Consider the following 18,693-nt stretch of genomic DNA (forward strand, 5'->3'; position numbering starts at 1 on the left):
ACATACAGTATAAGCAAATATTTACATGCAATCATCAACTTACTCTCCTCCAGGCTTTGAATTAAGGCTCATGTGTACAAGTGTACACAAATCACTTTCTCACTTCAACTTCATCTGCATGCATACACCCCCCCAATCCCCTCCTCCCCCCCGAATTAGTTTTCCGCCAGCCATAGCCAGCCTACCACTATTTAAGACATTCATCTCAGTACAGTATGCAGTTTTATAGGCCCTATATGAATTTGGGCTCCGGGGAGAGTATACTTATTTATGCATTCCTTCCACAACTCACTTTGAAAATTACAGAACGTGGGTGCATGTCCATCTCTCTCTGCGGCTCTTCACACACACACCCATGCCGATCTACCTCCAGTACAAATAAGGTCAGTGCTGAATGGAATTGTATTTACCAATTTTGATTAAATTTAAGTTGGTTTAATTGCAGATTAAGGTGCAAACAAAGTTTTGCATATATCTGCACTTAAGTACAACTACACACTCCCTTTCCTAGCACATTCTATATAAAATGTTTGCTGTACGTTAAAAACTTTTTCCAGGTGCACGTTTATGTCTTAATGTGTGTGTACATCTCATGCAAAGATGAATGTATATTCCCCGTAACGCTGTTTGCTCCAATGCACCCAGAAAAGCTCTAGGCTATGCACCAAATATGCCTTTATACATGCACGGAACAAAACCTGCCTTGGCAGCGCAAATTCTGTCCGAGGCTACGCACATACTTGAGCTTGGTACACACACACACACACACCACAGATGCATGCATGTCATAACACAGTGCAGGCATGATTGCCCTTGCTTGCACAAGCACATACATCGATTTCCCCATTCATATTTACACTCGTGCGCCAAACTCTCTTTCAGTCTCTCCTCTCATCTCCCCTCTGCAGGGCAAAAGCTTGCTGCTTGCTCTCTGCACTGCATAGAATTCCCGTCCCGTCAGCACTTTCTACAAGCGAATCCTAGAATCCTTTTTGAAAGCGCAGTGCGGTGCCCAGGAACTGGAGGGGGGGGTGAGAGCAGGAGGAGGAAAAGATGAAGGGGAAAGCCAAGGAATCCGAAGGAAAGGGAGGGAGCGGAGGAGAATGAGAAAAATGAGGATTAGAGCGATGCTTCTACTGTAGAGAAACTGTTTGGGCAGAACCTTGCTTTTAAGCATGGCATACCCCACGGAGGAAAGGGAAACAGGGACAGGGATCTTTTGAAATCCCAAAGGAGCGCTTTTCCCCAGAGGAGCCATCGGGCGGTTCTGACCCACTTCCAGAGCTGGGTGTATCACAGACAGCTTTAACCAGAGGCTGGAGGTTTGGAGAAGCAAGCCGATGGTGCTCTCATCCCTTAATGCTACCCACTGCAGTTTGCATTCATTGCCCTTGCAAAAAGCAATGAGCAGTAGCCTATATGGGACTTTCTTCAGGCAGCGCTGGGAGTCCCAGATCATTCGGATGGAAATAATGACTTCCGTCTCCTGGGAACCCATGACACGGTTTGGCGACAGAATACGTGGGAAAGAGAAGAGATATCGCTCATGTAACTGTTCCCGGAAGGTGTCTGTGAGGCAGGAAGGAGACCAGCACAATGTCACACAGCAAAAGGGGTGAAACGCTCAGACAGACGTGATCAACTCGTGTTTTAAACTTCTCTTCTTCCAGAGAACTCCCCAATTTTTGGTCTTACGCAGTCCCTCCGACCCATTAGGACTTTGACTAGGGAACTCGGGATTCCAATAACACTTGGGACTGTTATTGACTCGGCTGCCTTGGCTAGCCAACCCCCGCCTTCCATCTTTTCCCAGGGCTACGACTGTCCTTCTGTCAGTGCAGGAATAGTCCTTTTTTTTTTTTTGGAAATAAATGAAGAAACATATTGCAGTAGCAGATGGAAGATCCAGCAGGGGTGGAAAGAAGGAAAGGGAAACAAAAATAAAATAAAACGTATATGTGCGTGTGCGTGTGTGCGCATTTGGTATAGGGCACAAGGTCAAAAAAATAGGACTTGATTCTGAAATCTCTTGAAAAACAGCCTGACTTAGCCAGCATTATTCCCTGAGATGACTTTATCTTTAATTTAGCTGTTCAAAGCTTCCATTCTACAACTTGTGCAACTGCAAGGGAGAGGAAAACCTAAGCATAGACCCAATGAAGACGGTGAGGTATTCTTTGTGTATTAGGCAAGCTGTAAGCAATACCTAGTCAAGTTATTTTTATATGAGAACCAAAGTGGAAAGTCTCTCTTTAGACACCTCTTCTCCGTCTTTCGATTTCTTGCCAAGTGGACTCGGAGTGTGGAGCTTGGAATAGATACTTTTTATATGTTTGTGTGTGCGTGTGTGTGTGTGTGCGCGCGTGCGCAATTGTTTGGTTTCTAGGGAAGAGAAACTAATGAGAAAGAATAAGGCTAAATGGCCCCCTTGGCTGTTAAATGTGATGTGGAGTAGTTGCATGTTCCAAAAAATAATGGCCAGGACAAAAAGATATATTTGCCTTAGTGTCACTTCCATATAAATTAACCATGTTTGGAAATCTATGAATGTACCTAAGACGTCTTGAGCAGCCCGTGGTCTTAGATTGTTCTCCTTGGGATTAAAATACGAGTCGGTTGGAGGAACAGGATATTGAAACAGTGCAAATAGGAAATGAATATTCCCAAATATTCAGGAAAAGGCTGGGGCCTGTCTCTTTAAAAGATAGGTAGCAGGCCTTTGCAGGAATCATTTTGCTAGAATCCTCCAGATTAACCAAAGAAACCTCTAAGCTCGAGTTCAGTGCAGAGTTTGTTTTTATCCCAGAATCATCAGACTTTCAACTCAAGCATCCTTCCGTTTCAGATTTAAGATGATCGGGAATCAGAAACTCTTTCTAAATTATCAATCATTTTAACTTTCTCTCTGTTTACCTGGAGATTAATGGAGGCCTGGGAGGTATCACAGACTGCTGGAGAAGAATTTACTTGGGTCATCAAGCTTGGATGCCTGGATGTATGAGTACCTGAACTAACGTTGGTTGAACGAGACAGCTTTGGAGAGCCTAGGGCTGATGGTTCCTCTAAAGCAGAGAGAAAGGGCGATACAGGGTATACAGATGGATAGATCATATTGGAAGGCTTGTAAGATTCCCTGAAACAGGCAAATAAGCAGAGACCTGTCAGAGATGAGCAGGTAACATTCCTTGGAAAGACAGCCTCTCCCACTAACCACTTTGAGGTAAATTTGGATAATAGTTTGTGACTGGAAATAATATAACAAAGTAGTGTTATGACTTTAAATCTTTATGTACTTTCCATTCTTCAAGATCTATTTTAATGGGGAGGTAGGAAACGAAGTAAGTAGATGAGTAAAAGAGTGGGGGGGGGGAAGATAGTGAAATATGTAAACATCAAATGCAGTGCAGATGAAGGATATTGATGGCAATTAAATTATAATCCCTCTCCAGTGATTTATTTGCAATGCCTCTGTTTCACCCCCTCCCCCAGAGGAATAGTCTGTGGCTGTAAAAAAAGCCATCCAGAGCCTTGTGGCACCTAATTAATTTACTATGGCTTGATAAGAAGATCAATGCTGTGAAAGGAGAGGAAGTGAAAGGTAGTAAGCAAAGCTTTGGAAATAAGGATAGTTTCCATATAGATCTGGGGTGGGGAACGATGGCCCTTTTGTGACTTGAGGACTTCAACTCCCAGAATTCCTGAGCCAGCCATGCATGTCCACAAGTCATATAAAAGGGCCATTGTTCCCCAATCCTGATCTAGAAAAATAAGGGACCACTTTGTTCTTGCTGCTTCTCCAAATGCTCTAGGAGTCTCCCCTCTTTCCACAAAATTTGCTGTACAGGTAGTCCTTGACTTACAACAGTTCGTTTAGTGACCATTCAGTTACAGTGCCATTGAAAAAAGTGTCTTATGACCATTTGTCACACATGACCATTGCAGCATCCCCACGGTGCTGTGATCAAAGTTCAGCTGCTTGGCAACCGGGTTCATATTTATGACGGTTGCTATGTCTCGGGGGTCATGTGATTACCTTTTGCAACCTTTTGACAAGCAAAGTCAATGGGGAAGCCAGAGTCACTTAACAACCATGTTACTAACGTAACATCTGCAGTGATTCACTTAACAAATGTGGCAAGAAAAGTCATAAAATGGGGCAAAGCTCACTTAAACACATTTCTCACCCAGCAACATAAAGTTGTGGTCACAAATCGAGGACTACCTGTACATCCTTACTTTTGCCACAGCAAAAGAAAGAGCTCAGGAGCTAGAAAAGTGGGATAAGAATGAAGTCAGCCCTCTTTTGTCATTCTCCTTTTGTGTGTGTGTGCGCGCGTGCCATCATCCAGTTTGATTTGACTCTATTATCCTATCTTTGTTCTTCTTTAACCCTTGTTTTTATTTGTAAGCTCTTATGGAAAAAAGTCATTATGCTGAAATTACAATGTCCCCAGATTCCCACACACATTTTTCAACACACACACACACACACACACACACACACACACACAAATACCACTTTACAGAACCTCACTGGCCTTATTACTTTTTTGCCCTTCTACTCTGTAATAGCTGAATGGGATATTGCATTTATCATCCCTATATGACACCTTATGCGAAGTCATGAATATTGTCTTATTTTTAATGCAAAGCACGATAGAGTAGCCTCAGCCAGCAAAGTCTGGAAGTAGGAGAACATTTCTGCTTGTGTTCCTCCTCCTCCCGTGTATTCTTTCCATCAGCTGCTACTGCTGGATGCAATACTGCAGTTCAGTACCACGGAGAGCAACACAATGAAGCCTGGATTAAAACCGCAATAGCCCAATTTTAGCTCCACAAAAAGGGTCGTTTTCCTACATTCACTCGTGGGAGAGATGGAAAGGAAAATGCTTGGTATAGAAAGCCTTAGAGTAAAGGGATCAGACACTAGTTACTAAGTCTTTCATTGAGAAGTTGGAACAAAAGACAGTCAAATAAAATCGAAGAGGGGAGTGGGGCAAAGTTCTTGAAACATCTGTGAACGCCATCTAAAGTCAAGCAACTTTCTGGATGGCTGGAATCACATATCATACCAGACTCTAAACCCAGATCAGAGAGTTCAACATGGTTTAACATTATGCAATGGTTCCTACAACATGCTAAGGAAACAGCTGGATTTGTGCAACAATTAAAACTTTTGGCCTGATCTAGCATATTGTGAAAAGCTAGCCGGTTGTAATGGGGATGGAAGACATGAAAGAAAGGATGCAAAATTAAGACTTCTGAACTTTTAGAAATGAGGGGGTTACATCTAGTCTTCCAGAAAGTGAAGAATCTAATGAGATATCTTGAGTTTTCAAGCAAGAGCAGATGGAAATATCTGTAATAGAATACATCATTTTACTGGAATCTAAACTCTTCTGCATATTGGTTGATTTAAAGCAGAAAGAAATGAGTTGCAGGTTTCTGAATTTGAGGAGGGTAATTCTTTCTGAGTCTTTAATGAAGTAGCAAAGAAGGATCATGGATCAAAACAAAGAGAAAGAACCACATTGTCAGGCACTATACTGTGTGGCAGAATTGGGATTTGGGGAGAAAAGACTAAGAGAAGTGACTTAATATGGCTGGCTTTTAAATTGGGGAAGTGGGATATAAAGTGGTCTGAGGGATGAGTTAAAATTCCGACAGATTCCTTTGGAAAGATTTTGAATAGTAGGACATTAAAATATGGAGAACTTGCAGTGAGGACTGGGAAGGATGCCAATCTTGCGGGTCAGAATGGTGGTCAGGAGCTGAATTCAGAAAGTCGTGGAAGTAAAATGGAGATTGCTAAATTCAGACAAAGGCTGTTGGATGTCAAGACTTGTGGGTTCACTGAGTGAGGAAATGTATAGCTAATGTGCTGGGGGAACCGAAATGCCTCTTGAATCCTTCACTGTAATAAATAAGAATAACTGGTTCTTGCCAATGTTTGGAATCTATTCCCTATCTGCAGTCATTATTCACAAGCGTCATTAAAAGCCTTTTTAAAACCCTCTTTATTTATCTCCTTTCACATCCTTACCTCCTTTACATTCCCCAAGAAGTTGAACCAAGAATTTTGTACCTCTGCTTAACCATGCAAGGAAGATTACACTAGAATAGTTAATATAAAAGAGAATGCAGTTGGGGTTGTTCAGGGTTTGAGAAACGGATAAAAGGGAGATATACATTGCCATGGGATTCGGGGCACCCCTATAGGCCCCAAAGATTTGCTTTTCCTTTCAGAGTTGAGAATTTTAAAAAAGAACATATGATATTGTGAATGAACATGAGACAGAGAAGCAGAAGTAAATGTAGTTAACAACACATCATTTTAGCTCAGGTAGATCTTATTCTGCGGGATGGCACTAGTCTTTTGAGTTACTCTTAGTTCCAAGTACAACTTCCGAACTAATTATACGGGAGGGACATATGAGGTATTAACTGAGTTCTAACTGCAGGGCTATGTTAAAGGGAAGGACCGCCTTGAGCCAAGTTGGTTAGCAGCGATTGGGATATAGCTTGCCATCATTGTCTTTTTGATTTGTTTTTGAACTTTCCACTGTAAACTGCAGCTCTGGAATTTCTTAGTGGTCTCCCACCCAAATACTATAACTAGGTGACTGAGTCTTTATTTTCTTTTAGATCAGCCAAGGTCAAGCAGGTACCGCAGAGGGAAAAATAACTGAGGTGTTGGTTTTTTTATGATGCTAAAATTAGTGCTGGCTTCCTTATTTTAGTCAAAAGTGCAGATCTACTGTAAAAAAAAGAACCCGCTATTCAACAGTTGTAATATTAGTAAAAGATGATTGTCCGCATTTATTTTCCATCATGCAAATTTCCTGGCATATTGAACGACCTTTTTTTTTTTTAGCAGCAAGTCCTCCGCTGACAGGAAACAGATTTTGTTCTGAGATTTGTTCTGACTTTTCGTCCTCCATTTCTGTCCCCCTTTCCCTTTTCTCTTGCATATATTCCTAACAAGGTTTAAAAATGGCACCTACCATCAGTGCTTTTTTTGTAAAATAAAAAGGTTCCGGAACTCACACATGTCATACAACCCGCCTTGCCTACCCTACAATGTTCCATCTAAAAAAGGTGCCGGAACTCCGTTCTGAGCGTTCTATGACAAAAAAAGCCCTGCCTACCGTACCCTAAAAAACCCCAAAAGAATCTCTTAAAGGTGATCGCAGTAAATCGAGTTAGTGGAAGTTACTAAATGGCTCTTAAGGCTATTTAATTTGTGTTGTTTCCTTCATTCACTGTTTTCTCACTGTCGTCATATTCACAAGTTATCTGCCGTGACCAGCCTCTGTTTTTTTTTACCGCCATCAGCTAACCAACTCTCTCTCTTTACTGTCTTCAGGGTACCCCAAAAAGTTTTTGTTGTTGAAATGATACAGATGACCTTATTCATATTTTGATGGTGAACTGAACTCTCAAATTATGTATCATTCATAACTTAAGAACATGGTTCTGCTGTAGAAAAGCAGTTAGCCACGTTGGAGGACCCCGCAGCTATACTTAATGGACATGGGGAAGGGTATAAGATTGCCATAGATTAGAAGTAAGAGTATATACAATCCTGTAAATTATTGAAATCGCGTGGAATACAAATTTAATATATCCTTATTATGGCTGGTAGCAGCGCCAGCCAGATGCTTAGACTGCATTAGGTATTTTTGTCCACCTAGTCAGCCCTTCCCAAGAACCTGGGACAGGCAGATGTTGTTGTTTAATAATATTAAAGATATTGTCACAGGATGTAATCAACTGATGGTGATTTTGTCAATGTCGATGGTGTTCGTGTGGTGCTCCAGATGTTTTGAAATTGCATCCAAGGTGCTTATTACTATTGCGGCTATCTTTGTTTTTATTTTTTATTTTTGCCATAGTTGTTTTATTATTATTTGGATACACCTGACATTTCCTGTTTATTTTAAAGAGTACACTAAGCTTATGCTACTTTTTTTATACGTTTTTTACCTCAGAAAGGAGGTAAACTAAACGAATCTGCAAGAAAAGAAAACTTGAGAGGTCCACGCAATCCTGCACCGAGTTGTCCATCCACAATGTGAAAGAAATGCAATCTCTGGAGCCATGAGATATTTTTTTTTCTGTGTGTATGCTTTCATTTTATAAAAACAAAGATTTATATTCTGAAGAAGAAAATTTTGACGATAACCCTAACCATTTTCTACTCCGAAGAAAATCCTTCTGAATACGATGGGATTTACGTTCCCGTAACATGCTTATATTTGCAATGCACACAGCCTGTGAATTCATTCAGCTGGCATAATGTGCTCTATCATCTCTTCCCTTACCTACACTAGTGGAAGAACTACTGAGGTAGTTCTGGGACACGCGTGATATAAAGTAACAACTTGTCTATATTCTTTAAAGGAATTTTAAAAGTTTGAGAATTGAACACTCCCCAAAAGAAAGGAAGGGAAGGAGGATGGAAAGAAGGAAGGAAGGAAGAAAAAAGAAAGAAAAAAGAAAAAGAAAGAAAGAAAGAAAGAAAGAAAGAAAGAAAGAAAGAAAGAAAGAAAGAAAGAAAAAGAAAGAAAGAAAGAACATAAATAGGTGAAAAACCTGATAATTGGTGGGGATGAAGGATCCATCTACAGATATGCATGTCTTTATGAGCTGCTTAGGAGTCCTCTCCATGTACACACTCAACTTCTTTTCAGTATTCCAGCTGTTGGATGCGGCTATCCGATAAGCGTTATCAAATGTACAGTTTTGAAGTTCCAGCCTGCCCGTGCATTGCCGTAAAATATCCATCCATGGAAACTTAGCAAATGTGGCCCTGGGTAGACCTTTCACAGAAGAGTTTGGTCTATCTGCCTAACCTCTGATCTGCTCCTTTAGCTTGTTGTCTACCTGTTCTTTCTAGTCCACTCTCTCTTGTTTCTTTTTACCATGACACAAAGTTGGTGCAGGGAAGGGGTGGGGGTGGGGGGGCCGAGACTGAAGAAATGCTCAAAATGGGCCACTCAAACAATCTCTGCAGCTTTTTTTCCCCCTCTGTAGGCTTTTCATGCAGATATCCTTCAGGGACAGTGGCTAGGCAAATGAAAAGTCTCCTTCCACAGTAGGCATGCACATCTTCTTCCCATTCTTCTTCTTGGCTGGGTGAGTGGGGGGGCTACCAACACTGCAAGTCAAATCTTTTTTTAAATACAATGGGAGTGGGGGGGGGAGAGAGACAATGTTGTACAAAGGAGGGTGATCTATAATCCCTCCAAATTGTTCTCCATTTATGGACACTCCGGACTTGATGCCCGCCCAGTGCAGCACCAGCTCATCATCTCGGCTCCTACCATCCACATCCGCACCCCCCCCACACACACACCTCTCCTCCAGTACTAAAAATTCCTCTTCATCTTCCTTCCCACTGCAACTTTTCCTGGCTCTGCTTCCAACTGTGTAGGGGAAGAAGAGGGGGGGAGGGGGGAGGAAATCGATCAGGAAATCTGACAGGGCTTGCAGCTTTGAGACCCACTGCCTCAAAGGGAGGGAAGGAGGTAGGTGGGGGGGTGGGGGGGAGAGGGAGGGAAGCTGCCACAGGCTGCCAAATGCCTGCTTTGCACTGCAAACTCTGGGGTTTCCACACTGCACTGCGGTGCCCCCTTCCCCCTCCCTCCCTCCCCCCCACCACACACACACACTCAACCTGCTGTCTCTGCAATTCAGAAGGCAGCAAAGCTTTAATACTATCCTAGAAATAATAGGAAAAAGTGGGGTGGGGGGACCGGGAAGGAGAGGGTCCTTGTCAGCAGTAGCAACTTCCCCTAGTAGTTGTCCAGCAAAAAAAGGTTTCTCTGCATAGAGAGCAGGAAGCAATGAAGCCAGGCAGACAGGCAAACCAAGGAGTTCTGAACTGCAGTGCTTGGAAACGGAGGGGGTCACTCTGAGGAACATTGTTTCAGCTTGGCGGCGGGGGTGGGGGGAGCAGTGAATCCAGAACTGCAATGCTGAGGAATGCTAAAGCTTCTCTTCCCCCCCACCCCCACCCCCGCACCCCCGGGTTGTGGGAAAGGGGTTTGCACGGGTATGTGAGAGCGAAGGGCCCAAACTTTTGTGTGGGACAGGGGGATTTGAAAGAAGAAGGGTAGGAGGCACACCTGGATAGGAGAGCTGAGCGTGGGGGGAAACCAGGAGGAAAGAGCTTGTAAACGGGCTAGCAGCACCTCCTGTCGGGAACCAAGGCATTCTCTCTTTGAACACTTGAGAAGCTAGTCATAACTCTGGAGCATGCGTATTAGGGCCCTCCTGCCGCTTACACATTACTACTTTTCATTCACACATTTGTGTCCGGTGGCATTCAACTTAGGGTCTTCGCTTCCCCACCATATACAGTATTTGGCTAGCTGCTTCTGCTGCCCCCCCCCCCACAATCCTCATATTATCTCTGTGCTTCTCAGTGCTTTTCCTCCCCCCTCCCTTCTCCCTTTCCCCCCCCCTTGGCCTTTAGCACACTCCTCCCCCCAAAAAAAGCAAAACCAAAAAACCCCCTCAGGCACCCTTCTCTCTCTCCACCCTAGGGCAACCTCAAGCTCCAACCTTATTCCCTTGAGACAAGAAGCTTTGGCTTAATTTTCACTGCCAAATCCATTTCTTCTTGCTCTACCTTGGCCAGGTAGATACCGTATCTGCTCAGTTCTCACTATCAGATATTACCCTAACCCTGATGTGTTCAGACTACAGTTCCCATTGTCCCAGGCAGCTTGTTCATGAAGCTGTGTGGGGGTCATGAGAATTGTACGTCCAACTTCTCTGTAGGCTTCCAGATTGGGGGGGGGGGAAGAGTGCCCTAAGCATCCTGTCCTGATCCATTGCTTACTTTCTGGGCATTTCCAAATTTGTGCATGAGATACAGCTGGTGCATCCTCCCCCTCCTAGAATGATTTTATTCCCCCCACCCCCCCACAGACACACACATTCAGTGCCACTCACACCTCCAATTGGCACATCCTTTCATCCATATCAAGTGCTGCATGTATAGATTATATCTTTTTAAGAGCATATTTTGTCTGCTGCTGCTCAATCAGCATTTGAAAGAAGTTAGCAAATCACTGCATGCCTACTGCTAAAGTCCATTTATCCCAAGTAGCCCTCCCCTCTGTCTTTTTCACACCTCTCCACACACACACACACACAGACCTTCTCCTAAGAGTGCAGTTTCAAGGTTCAAGGACAAGCACAGAAGATGCTGTGGGAAGGGGGCGGGATTCACAAGCAGAAAGGCCCGCTTGTGGAGAGAATCGAGATTCAATTACAAAAATCAAACAACAGTTGTTGCTTTTTTTCACGGGCCATTTCTTCAGCTCACTTTGGAACCTGAACCTAGTTGCAGAGTGTATCCTTTACATGCAATGCCAAATGACAAAACAGCACTTGAGTTTGATGCTTGCCTACATGTAAACTCTTACAGCACCTTCCTCAAGCTTGGTGTCCTCCAACTGTGTTAGGACTGCAACCTAAGAACGCTTCTGGGGTTGATTTTGCGGTGTCAACACATCAGTGCAATTCTGGCACCTGCGGGTCTTATCCGGAGCCCTACCAGGTTGGGGAAAGCTGTCCTAGAGAGCTTATAACTATGGACCTTTTGGGGCTATGTGGAGCTAGGACTATATTCGAGTTGAGACTATATTTGGAGGAAGGAATAGGATTTCCCCTCCCCCCATTTCCCCTTTACACAACTCCTCTTTGTGACACTAAGTCCTCTAGAATGTGCTACATTTCCTTCTAGAATGTGCTACACCAAAGATAACCCCAACACATCCTCCTCCTCCTCCTCCTCCTCCTCCTCCTCCTCCTCCTCCTCCTTGCCTCTCTTGCACCCAATTTGTCTACCTTTATTAACCGAATCTCAGGGGGTTGGTCTCCTGCTTCCTTTACTTTGCAAACAAACTGATAGAATGGCAGAAGACAGAAGAGTCCAGGCTCATAGCAACAGTCTCAAGAACCCGACTCTGTGTCTTATTCTCTCCTTAAATGTGGGTGGGGGGGGGAGGGAATCTGAGGAAATACCAGGGCTTTTTTTGTCATAGAACGCTCAGAACGGAGTTCCGGCACCTTTTTTGGATGGAACCTTGTAGGGTAGGCAAGGCAGGTTGTATATACATGTGTGAGGTTCCGGCACCTTATTTTTAAAAAAAACAAAAAAAGCACTGGGAAATACCCATGGGGAAAAACCAGGCATGTGGAAGGAGGGTCCTTCTCCTAGCAGGGCATTCTCCAGATGTGCTGGAATGCAGCTCTCTTTCCACCACCACCCCCATAACACACACACACACACCCCGACATCGCCTCCCCCCAAAGCAAGCACACTAGGAGGAGAGGAGCCTCTAAGGGCGACCTGTCTCTGGAGGGGACCCTAACGCCCCTCCCCGCCGCCCTCCCCCCCCTTCGCCCTCCGACTCACCCGGGCCATCTTGGAGGAGTAGGGGTCTTCGAAGAGGGCCCAGACCTTGGGCTGCCAGCTGGACCACCAGCCCAGCTTGCGCCCGTCCTCCTGCAGGCAGAGGCGCTTGAGGTCGCCGCTCTCCTCATCTTCCTGGCTCTCGGGGGCCTCGAAGCTGTCCAGGGCTTCCTCGGCGTCGCGGTGCTGCCGGTAGTTCATCCAGCAGCAGGCCTCCACGTCGGTCTCGTCGATGCCCCAGAAGGCCAGCTCCTCTTCGAAGAGAGGTCCGCAGACGTCGGCGGGGCAGTGGAGCTTGCCGGTCCGGTAGTAGTTGAGGACGTAGGCGAAAACCTGGGGGTGCCGGTCGAAGAAGAACTCGTCGGCTTTGGGGTCGTAGTCGAAGTTGCTGCAGGCGTCCGGCTCGGTGAGCCAGGACAACCGGGTGCCCGGCAGGGTCTTGAGGGTGCTGCGGTAAGTCTCATGCCGGATGCCGCCCACGTTGATGACGATCTTGTCGTTGTCTTCGTTCCGGCCCATCTCCCCTTTCAAACATGACTTGGACGGCGGCTTGTTCCCAGACTTGCGCCCGCGGAAAGAGGAGACGCACACTGAGCTCAGCATCGGGGGGGCGAGGGCCGGGGCCGGGGCCGGGAGGGGGCGGGGGTGGAGAGCCGCCCCCCCGAGGCCGGGCAGGTGTCAAATCAGGGGACGAGGCGTCATCGCGGCCTCCCCCTCCTCCTCCTCCTCCTCTTCTTCCTCTTCCTCCTCCTCCTCCTCCCTCCCTCCCTCCCTCCCGCTCCCGCTCTTTCTAGACGGGGCGGGCGGGCGGGCGAGCGAGAGGAAGGAGCCCCGCGGCTCTGCAAAAGAGGGAAAAAAAGGAAGGGACGGGGAAAGGTGAGTGCGGACGCTGCTCCGCCAACCCTAACCACCCACCCACCCACCCACCACCCGATTTCTCCCCCTTCATCCCGCCTGTCCCCCTCCCATCCACCCGCTCCCGGCGCACCACCTGCACCCCTCGGCCACCGCCGTCCCGTCTTTTTTTTTTTTTGGAGGAGGAGGGGGGGAGCAGCCCGGCCCCCTCCGCTCTCTGCTGTGCTCCCTGTCTCAATCCTCGCGCCCTTCCCTCCCCCCCGCCCCGCCGCCGCCCCGGTCCCTATGCTACTCAGGATCCCCTCTGGCGAAAGCGGGTGGCCTGGACGGGGAGGCTGGCAGCCTGCTTGCGCGCTATCCTGCCAACCTGACGCTCCGTTGCTGGCGCAGCTTTGGAGCCCTCCCTCGGCCTTTCCATCTCTCGCCTCTCTCACACACTTTTGCCGCCTTCCTCCTCCGGTCACCTCTTTTGCCTTCCTTTCTTCCCTCCTTCCCCTTCTTCCTTCCTTCCGTTCAGCCTTTCCGCTAATTTCCTCCCTCTTTCTTTCTTTCTTTCTTTCTTTCTTTCTTTCTTTCTTTCTTTCTTTCTTTCTTTCTTTCTTTCTTTCTTTCTTTCTTTCTTTCTTTCTTTCTTTCTTTCTTTCTTTCTTTCTTTCTTTTTTGGTTTTTTCCCATTCATTTCTTCCCTCCCTCCTTTCTTCTTTTCCATTCAATCCCTCCCTCCCTTCCTCCCTCCCTCTCTTTCTTCCTTCCATCCATTTTATCATTCACTCGTTTGTTCTCTTCCTTACTTCCTCCTCCCTCCCTCCCTCCTTTTACTTCTTGCTTTTTCATTTTTTCCATTTTCTGCCTCTTTCCCGCCCCCCCCCCGCCCGCCCCCCTCCCCATCTTCTAATGATTTTTCTCCTTTTCCTCCAAAACTGCTACCGGTGTCCTCCTCTCTTTGCTTGTTTCTCCTCTCCCTGGCTGCTCCCCTTGATTTCCCACCCCCCCCACCCCCACCCCCACCCCCTCATTTCCCCCTGCCTCCTGTCTCTTTTCTGTTCTTCTTTCACCCCTTTCCTGGCTCTGCCCTGCATTCCTTCACTGTGGCTGCTGGGAATCACTTCAGGGTATGCTTTCCTGCAGGGAAGAGAGAAACCGTTGGGGTCTTCCTCCTAACAGGCAGGTAGGTGGTGGTGGTGGAGGAGGAGGAGGGGGAAAAAAGGCGAGAGAGGTCTTTTGCCTGAGCAAATCTTCCCTTCTTCCCCACCTTTCCTTCCATTCCGTTCCCTGCTTCACTCAGCCCTCCAGGCATCAAACTTTCTGCTCCTCTGGTGTTTTTTTGGGGGGGGTCTCCGTTTTCTGTCCTTCTCTCTTTCTTTGGCTTCCCCTCTCCTCTTCTTCTTTCCCTTTTTCCCCCCATCTCTTTAGAATACGCCACCGCTCAGCCTGCACTGCCCTTCCACTGCCTTTGTCCATCCGTTTCCCCATTCATCTCTCAGCTTCCCTCCCTCCCTCCCTCTTTCCTCCCTTAACCCCCCTCCAACATTTTCCCTTTGTTGGAGCCACTTTTTGCGTGCTCCTTTTCTGCTCCTTCTCCAGTTCTTCTCTCCTCCGCCCCCCCCTCCCTCCCAAGAGTTGTCCATTTTTTTTTCTATGCCCTTTCCCTGGATTGCTCTCTCGTTGGCTCTGGAATAACACTGCCCTGGCTCACACACTCTTTGCTGATTGTGCGGCCCTTGGCGCTGCCTTAAGGAAATGCTGGAGTTTGCTTCTGTGCAGCCACCCACAGCAGAGCTGCTCCTCTACCTCTGCCCAAGTTCTAGGTCCCCCTGCGACCCACCCGCGCCCCCCCCTATTCCCACTGCCTTGTTTCTCCTGTGCTTGACCAGATTTCCCTTGGAGCTCCTAGCGTGGAGGTTTCCAGACAATCCTCACTGGCTGGGTACACCCAACATGCCCGAGCAGTTAAAGACTGCACTTATGTGCTAAGCCTAATTCAAGACATCGTTCTTGGGTTTTTCAATGAAAACTCGGCTTTAGTTTAGTTAGGTTATGTTAGTTAGTACGATCTGGTGAATTGTGCAAATCCAGAAAATGGATTAATTCAGTAACCAAGCTGTGGGTTGTATGAACCCAGCCACCAACTACATGTCGTAGTCCTTTCAGTCATCTTTCAGTGGCCTTTCTGCAATTGTTCTTTTGTCTTGATAGGGTGTTTTTTTTTCTACCTGTACTTTCGCAACACAAGTCTGACAGCTCTTTGCTCTTATTGATGAATCCTGGCTCATTCTGTTCCTCACCATGGGTCAAACTGCCACCCTAATTCTTCTTGGATCCTCATTTTATCCAGGACTCATATATCCTTACCCTTGACCCCTTCCTTTGACCTCTCTCATGACCTCTGCTTCTATTTCAAATCCCGCTGCCTCAGTGATCCTCAACCTCTGATCTTTAGTTCTTCTCTCCTTCCCTTTCTTGTATAGATTGGTTTTGGCTATTTTTTTCCAAAGATTCCCTTCTATATCTACCTCAACAATCTTCAAGACACAGCCTTGCAAGCTTCTGTGTGCAGCCATCCTTGCATTCCAACACATCTCAGAACTGCCCGGCTGGGAAAAACATTTTCTCCCTACTTTTCTTCCTTTATCTGTTTGAGTATTTTGTATTTTCTGGTCCCTCAGGACCAGAAGAGTGTTGGCCTGGCTAGGAATGAGGATTTGTTATACTTACTGGATTAAAACAGTCAGGATAACAAGATGGGGTGAAAAGGGAGGAAGAACATCGGAAAGTTTGTATGAATGTATAAGGGAGATTTATCACTTTGAATGCAAGCTATATTCTTGGACAATTTCTCTTGGCCTAAATTGTCTTCTGTTTTCCCCCAGCTTTATATAACCTTTCCTTTTATTTTATATCATTCTCTATCCTGAGTCTAAAGTAGTGCTTATCAACCTCAACATATTAGCGGGGGAATTCTGGGAGTTGAAGTCCACGCATCTTAAAGTTATCAAGGTTGAAAAGCATTGGTCTAAAGCAGGGGTCTTCAAACTTGGCCTTTTTATGACTTGTGGACTCCAACTCCCAGAATTCCTCAGCCAGGCACGCTAGCTGAGGAATTCTGGGAGTTGAAGTCCACAAGTCATAAAAGGGCCAAGTTTGAAGACCCCTGGTCTAAACGCACATAATGCAATCCCTGCAGTGAAGCTGGGCACATCTGGACCTGCTCATTACCTAGAAGGGAAAATGCCTAGAAATCAGGTCCATATTCACCTGAAGACCAATGTTTGGATTTTGGGGTCTTTGAAGATCAGTTGGGAGGAAATGAGGAATTTTAGCCAATGGATGCTTAACCTGACTGTATTAAACTTGTATCTACAAGACCTCAGCAATTAGGCATTTGTAAAATGTCTCTCAGACATGATCCTGCATTTATCTGCTCAGAAGTAAATTCCACTGTGTTTAATGGAGTTGCTCCATATCAGTTCATAAGGTTGCAGCTCTGTTGTTTTGAGAATTAGGGAAAAGGTTTTCTAAGAGAGGCTTGCAACCAAAGGATCATGCTACCTTTAGGAGTGGTTTATTTTAATGTATGCTTATGTATTGCTTGATGTCTCAGCATCAGCAAGGCAGTAACCTCAATGTGTGAATAAGCCATAACAAATATAACCACCACAGATGAAGTTTCTATATATTTGAAATGCAATGTCACCCCATGAACAGTTCACACATTCAGCTGCTAAGCATCAAGTTTCTCTCTTATCAAGTGACCTACACTTAGAGAAGAATCAGCCTGACCAGTGACAATAAGAGAAAGCATGGCCATGCAATTAAATGGGTGGATGTAGATTGTCAAAAACGTTTGTGCTGAGATTATTTTTGTTCAAGAACCAGATGGGGAATATTGGTTGTGTGAGTATACCAAAGGGGGGGGGAAGCCTGGAGTTTCACTAATTGCTGTTCCTTTACTCGTGGAATGTATAATTGTCCATGTACACTCAAATGCATCCTCATGTACCTGAAAGGAAGCTTGGGTATTTGTAAAGGGAATGTAGGCTTGTGAGTGTGAATTAAGGCTCAAGCCTCAGTGTTACATATGTTCCTAAATTAACATGGCACATAAGGTTGTGCAGGGAATAAAAATGCACCGGTTGTGGAAACAGATCTATACAAACAACATGCAGGAAAGTAAATGGCCATCCAAATTTTGAGTCTGTCACTTAGGATAATTTGCCCAAATAAATTCCTAATGAACTGTTCTCACCAAGAGTCTGAGTTTTAGACTTTGGATTTATTTTATTTATTTATTTATTTATTTTATTGCATTTATATACCGCCCTTTCCCTGAGGACTCAGGGCGGTTTACAGGGAGTTAAAAATCAAACATACAAAAGTTAAAAGCCAAGTTAAAAAATATTAAATCAACCCTGTGCTATTAAAAACCCCAATTAAAATAATTTTCTCCTCAGCCTGGGCCCGAGAGCTCGAAGAGCCAGGTCTTCAGGCCCCGGCGGAATGATCGGAGGTCGGGGGCAGTCCTCAGCTCCACGGGCAGCTGGTTCCAGAGGGCAGGCGCTCCCACTGAGAAGGCCCTACCCCTGGGTGTTATCCGCCGGCAATCTCTTACCGGCGGAACCCTGAGCAGACCCTCCCTGTGGGAGCGCACTGGGCGAAGGGCGTTTGAAGCCGGCAGCAGGTGTTCCCTCAAATACCCCGGACCCAGGCCATGTAGGGCTTTAGACTTTTAAAATCCCAAACCCTGCACTTTCCATTTCACAGTTAGCATTTTTTTTTCCCACAGTGTGCATATGTTTGAAATATATTTGCCACTCCAAATACAGGGAAAGCTATAATCTGCTCCCTAGTATATTTCCAAAAACAAAATATATAAATGTTTTAGGAAGGATAACAGAGAAAGAGGAAAGGCATAAGGTGAAACATTTAGAGTAATTGCCCTTCCAGTTATGCTCATCATTTCCAACCATCATGGTCATTGGAGCTTTGCAAGGGGTTGCAAGTATTCCATTGGGATAAAGCTGGCTTGAAGGATGTGGGAATGGGAGGAGCCAGCTTCTAAACCCCTCCACCCAGAAACACCTTCAGAATTTTATTATTCAGGTCTGCAACCTGTTCAGCCTTATGTAGACGGCAATTCCTGAGGAATCTAGCTGGGATTCCTTCTGAGTCCATCCAGATAAGATTGCCAATTTATTTCATGGCAAATTCTTACAATTTGCCTTCATCATAAGCTTTACGGGGAAGGACTGGCTGAAAATGTATTTATTATTATCTTAAAATCTAGTTAATAAATACATTAGTAATATCCTGAATCACTTTTCTGTATCTATACAGTATTCAAAGGCAAAAAAAATTATGTTTCTGGATGCAATTTAAATTTTTGTAATTACACATGAAGGCAAAATGCA

General features: G+C 45.5%; 1 protein-coding gene across 1 annotated transcript in view; it reads right to left on the reverse strand.

Moving 5' to 3' along the window:
• LOC308677151 (voltage-gated potassium channel KCNC1-like) overlaps positions 1-13,033 on the reverse strand; it is a gene marked incomplete at both ends in the record, with an annotated part of 54,308 nt that extends 41,275 nt beyond the window's left edge. The window contains 1 exon segment of the mRNA XM_081343316.1: positions 12,434-13,033. Within this exon segment, the coding sequence (XP_081199442.1) occupies positions 12,434-13,033 (600 nt within the window).
• Between the last annotated feature and the right edge of the window lie 5,660 nt (positions 13,034-18,693).

Source organism: Vipera berus, assembly GCF_964194415.1.
Source record: "Vipera berus genome assembly, chromosome: Z".
Taxonomy (NCBI): Eukaryota; Metazoa; Chordata; class Lepidosauria; order Squamata; family Viperidae; genus Vipera; species Vipera berus.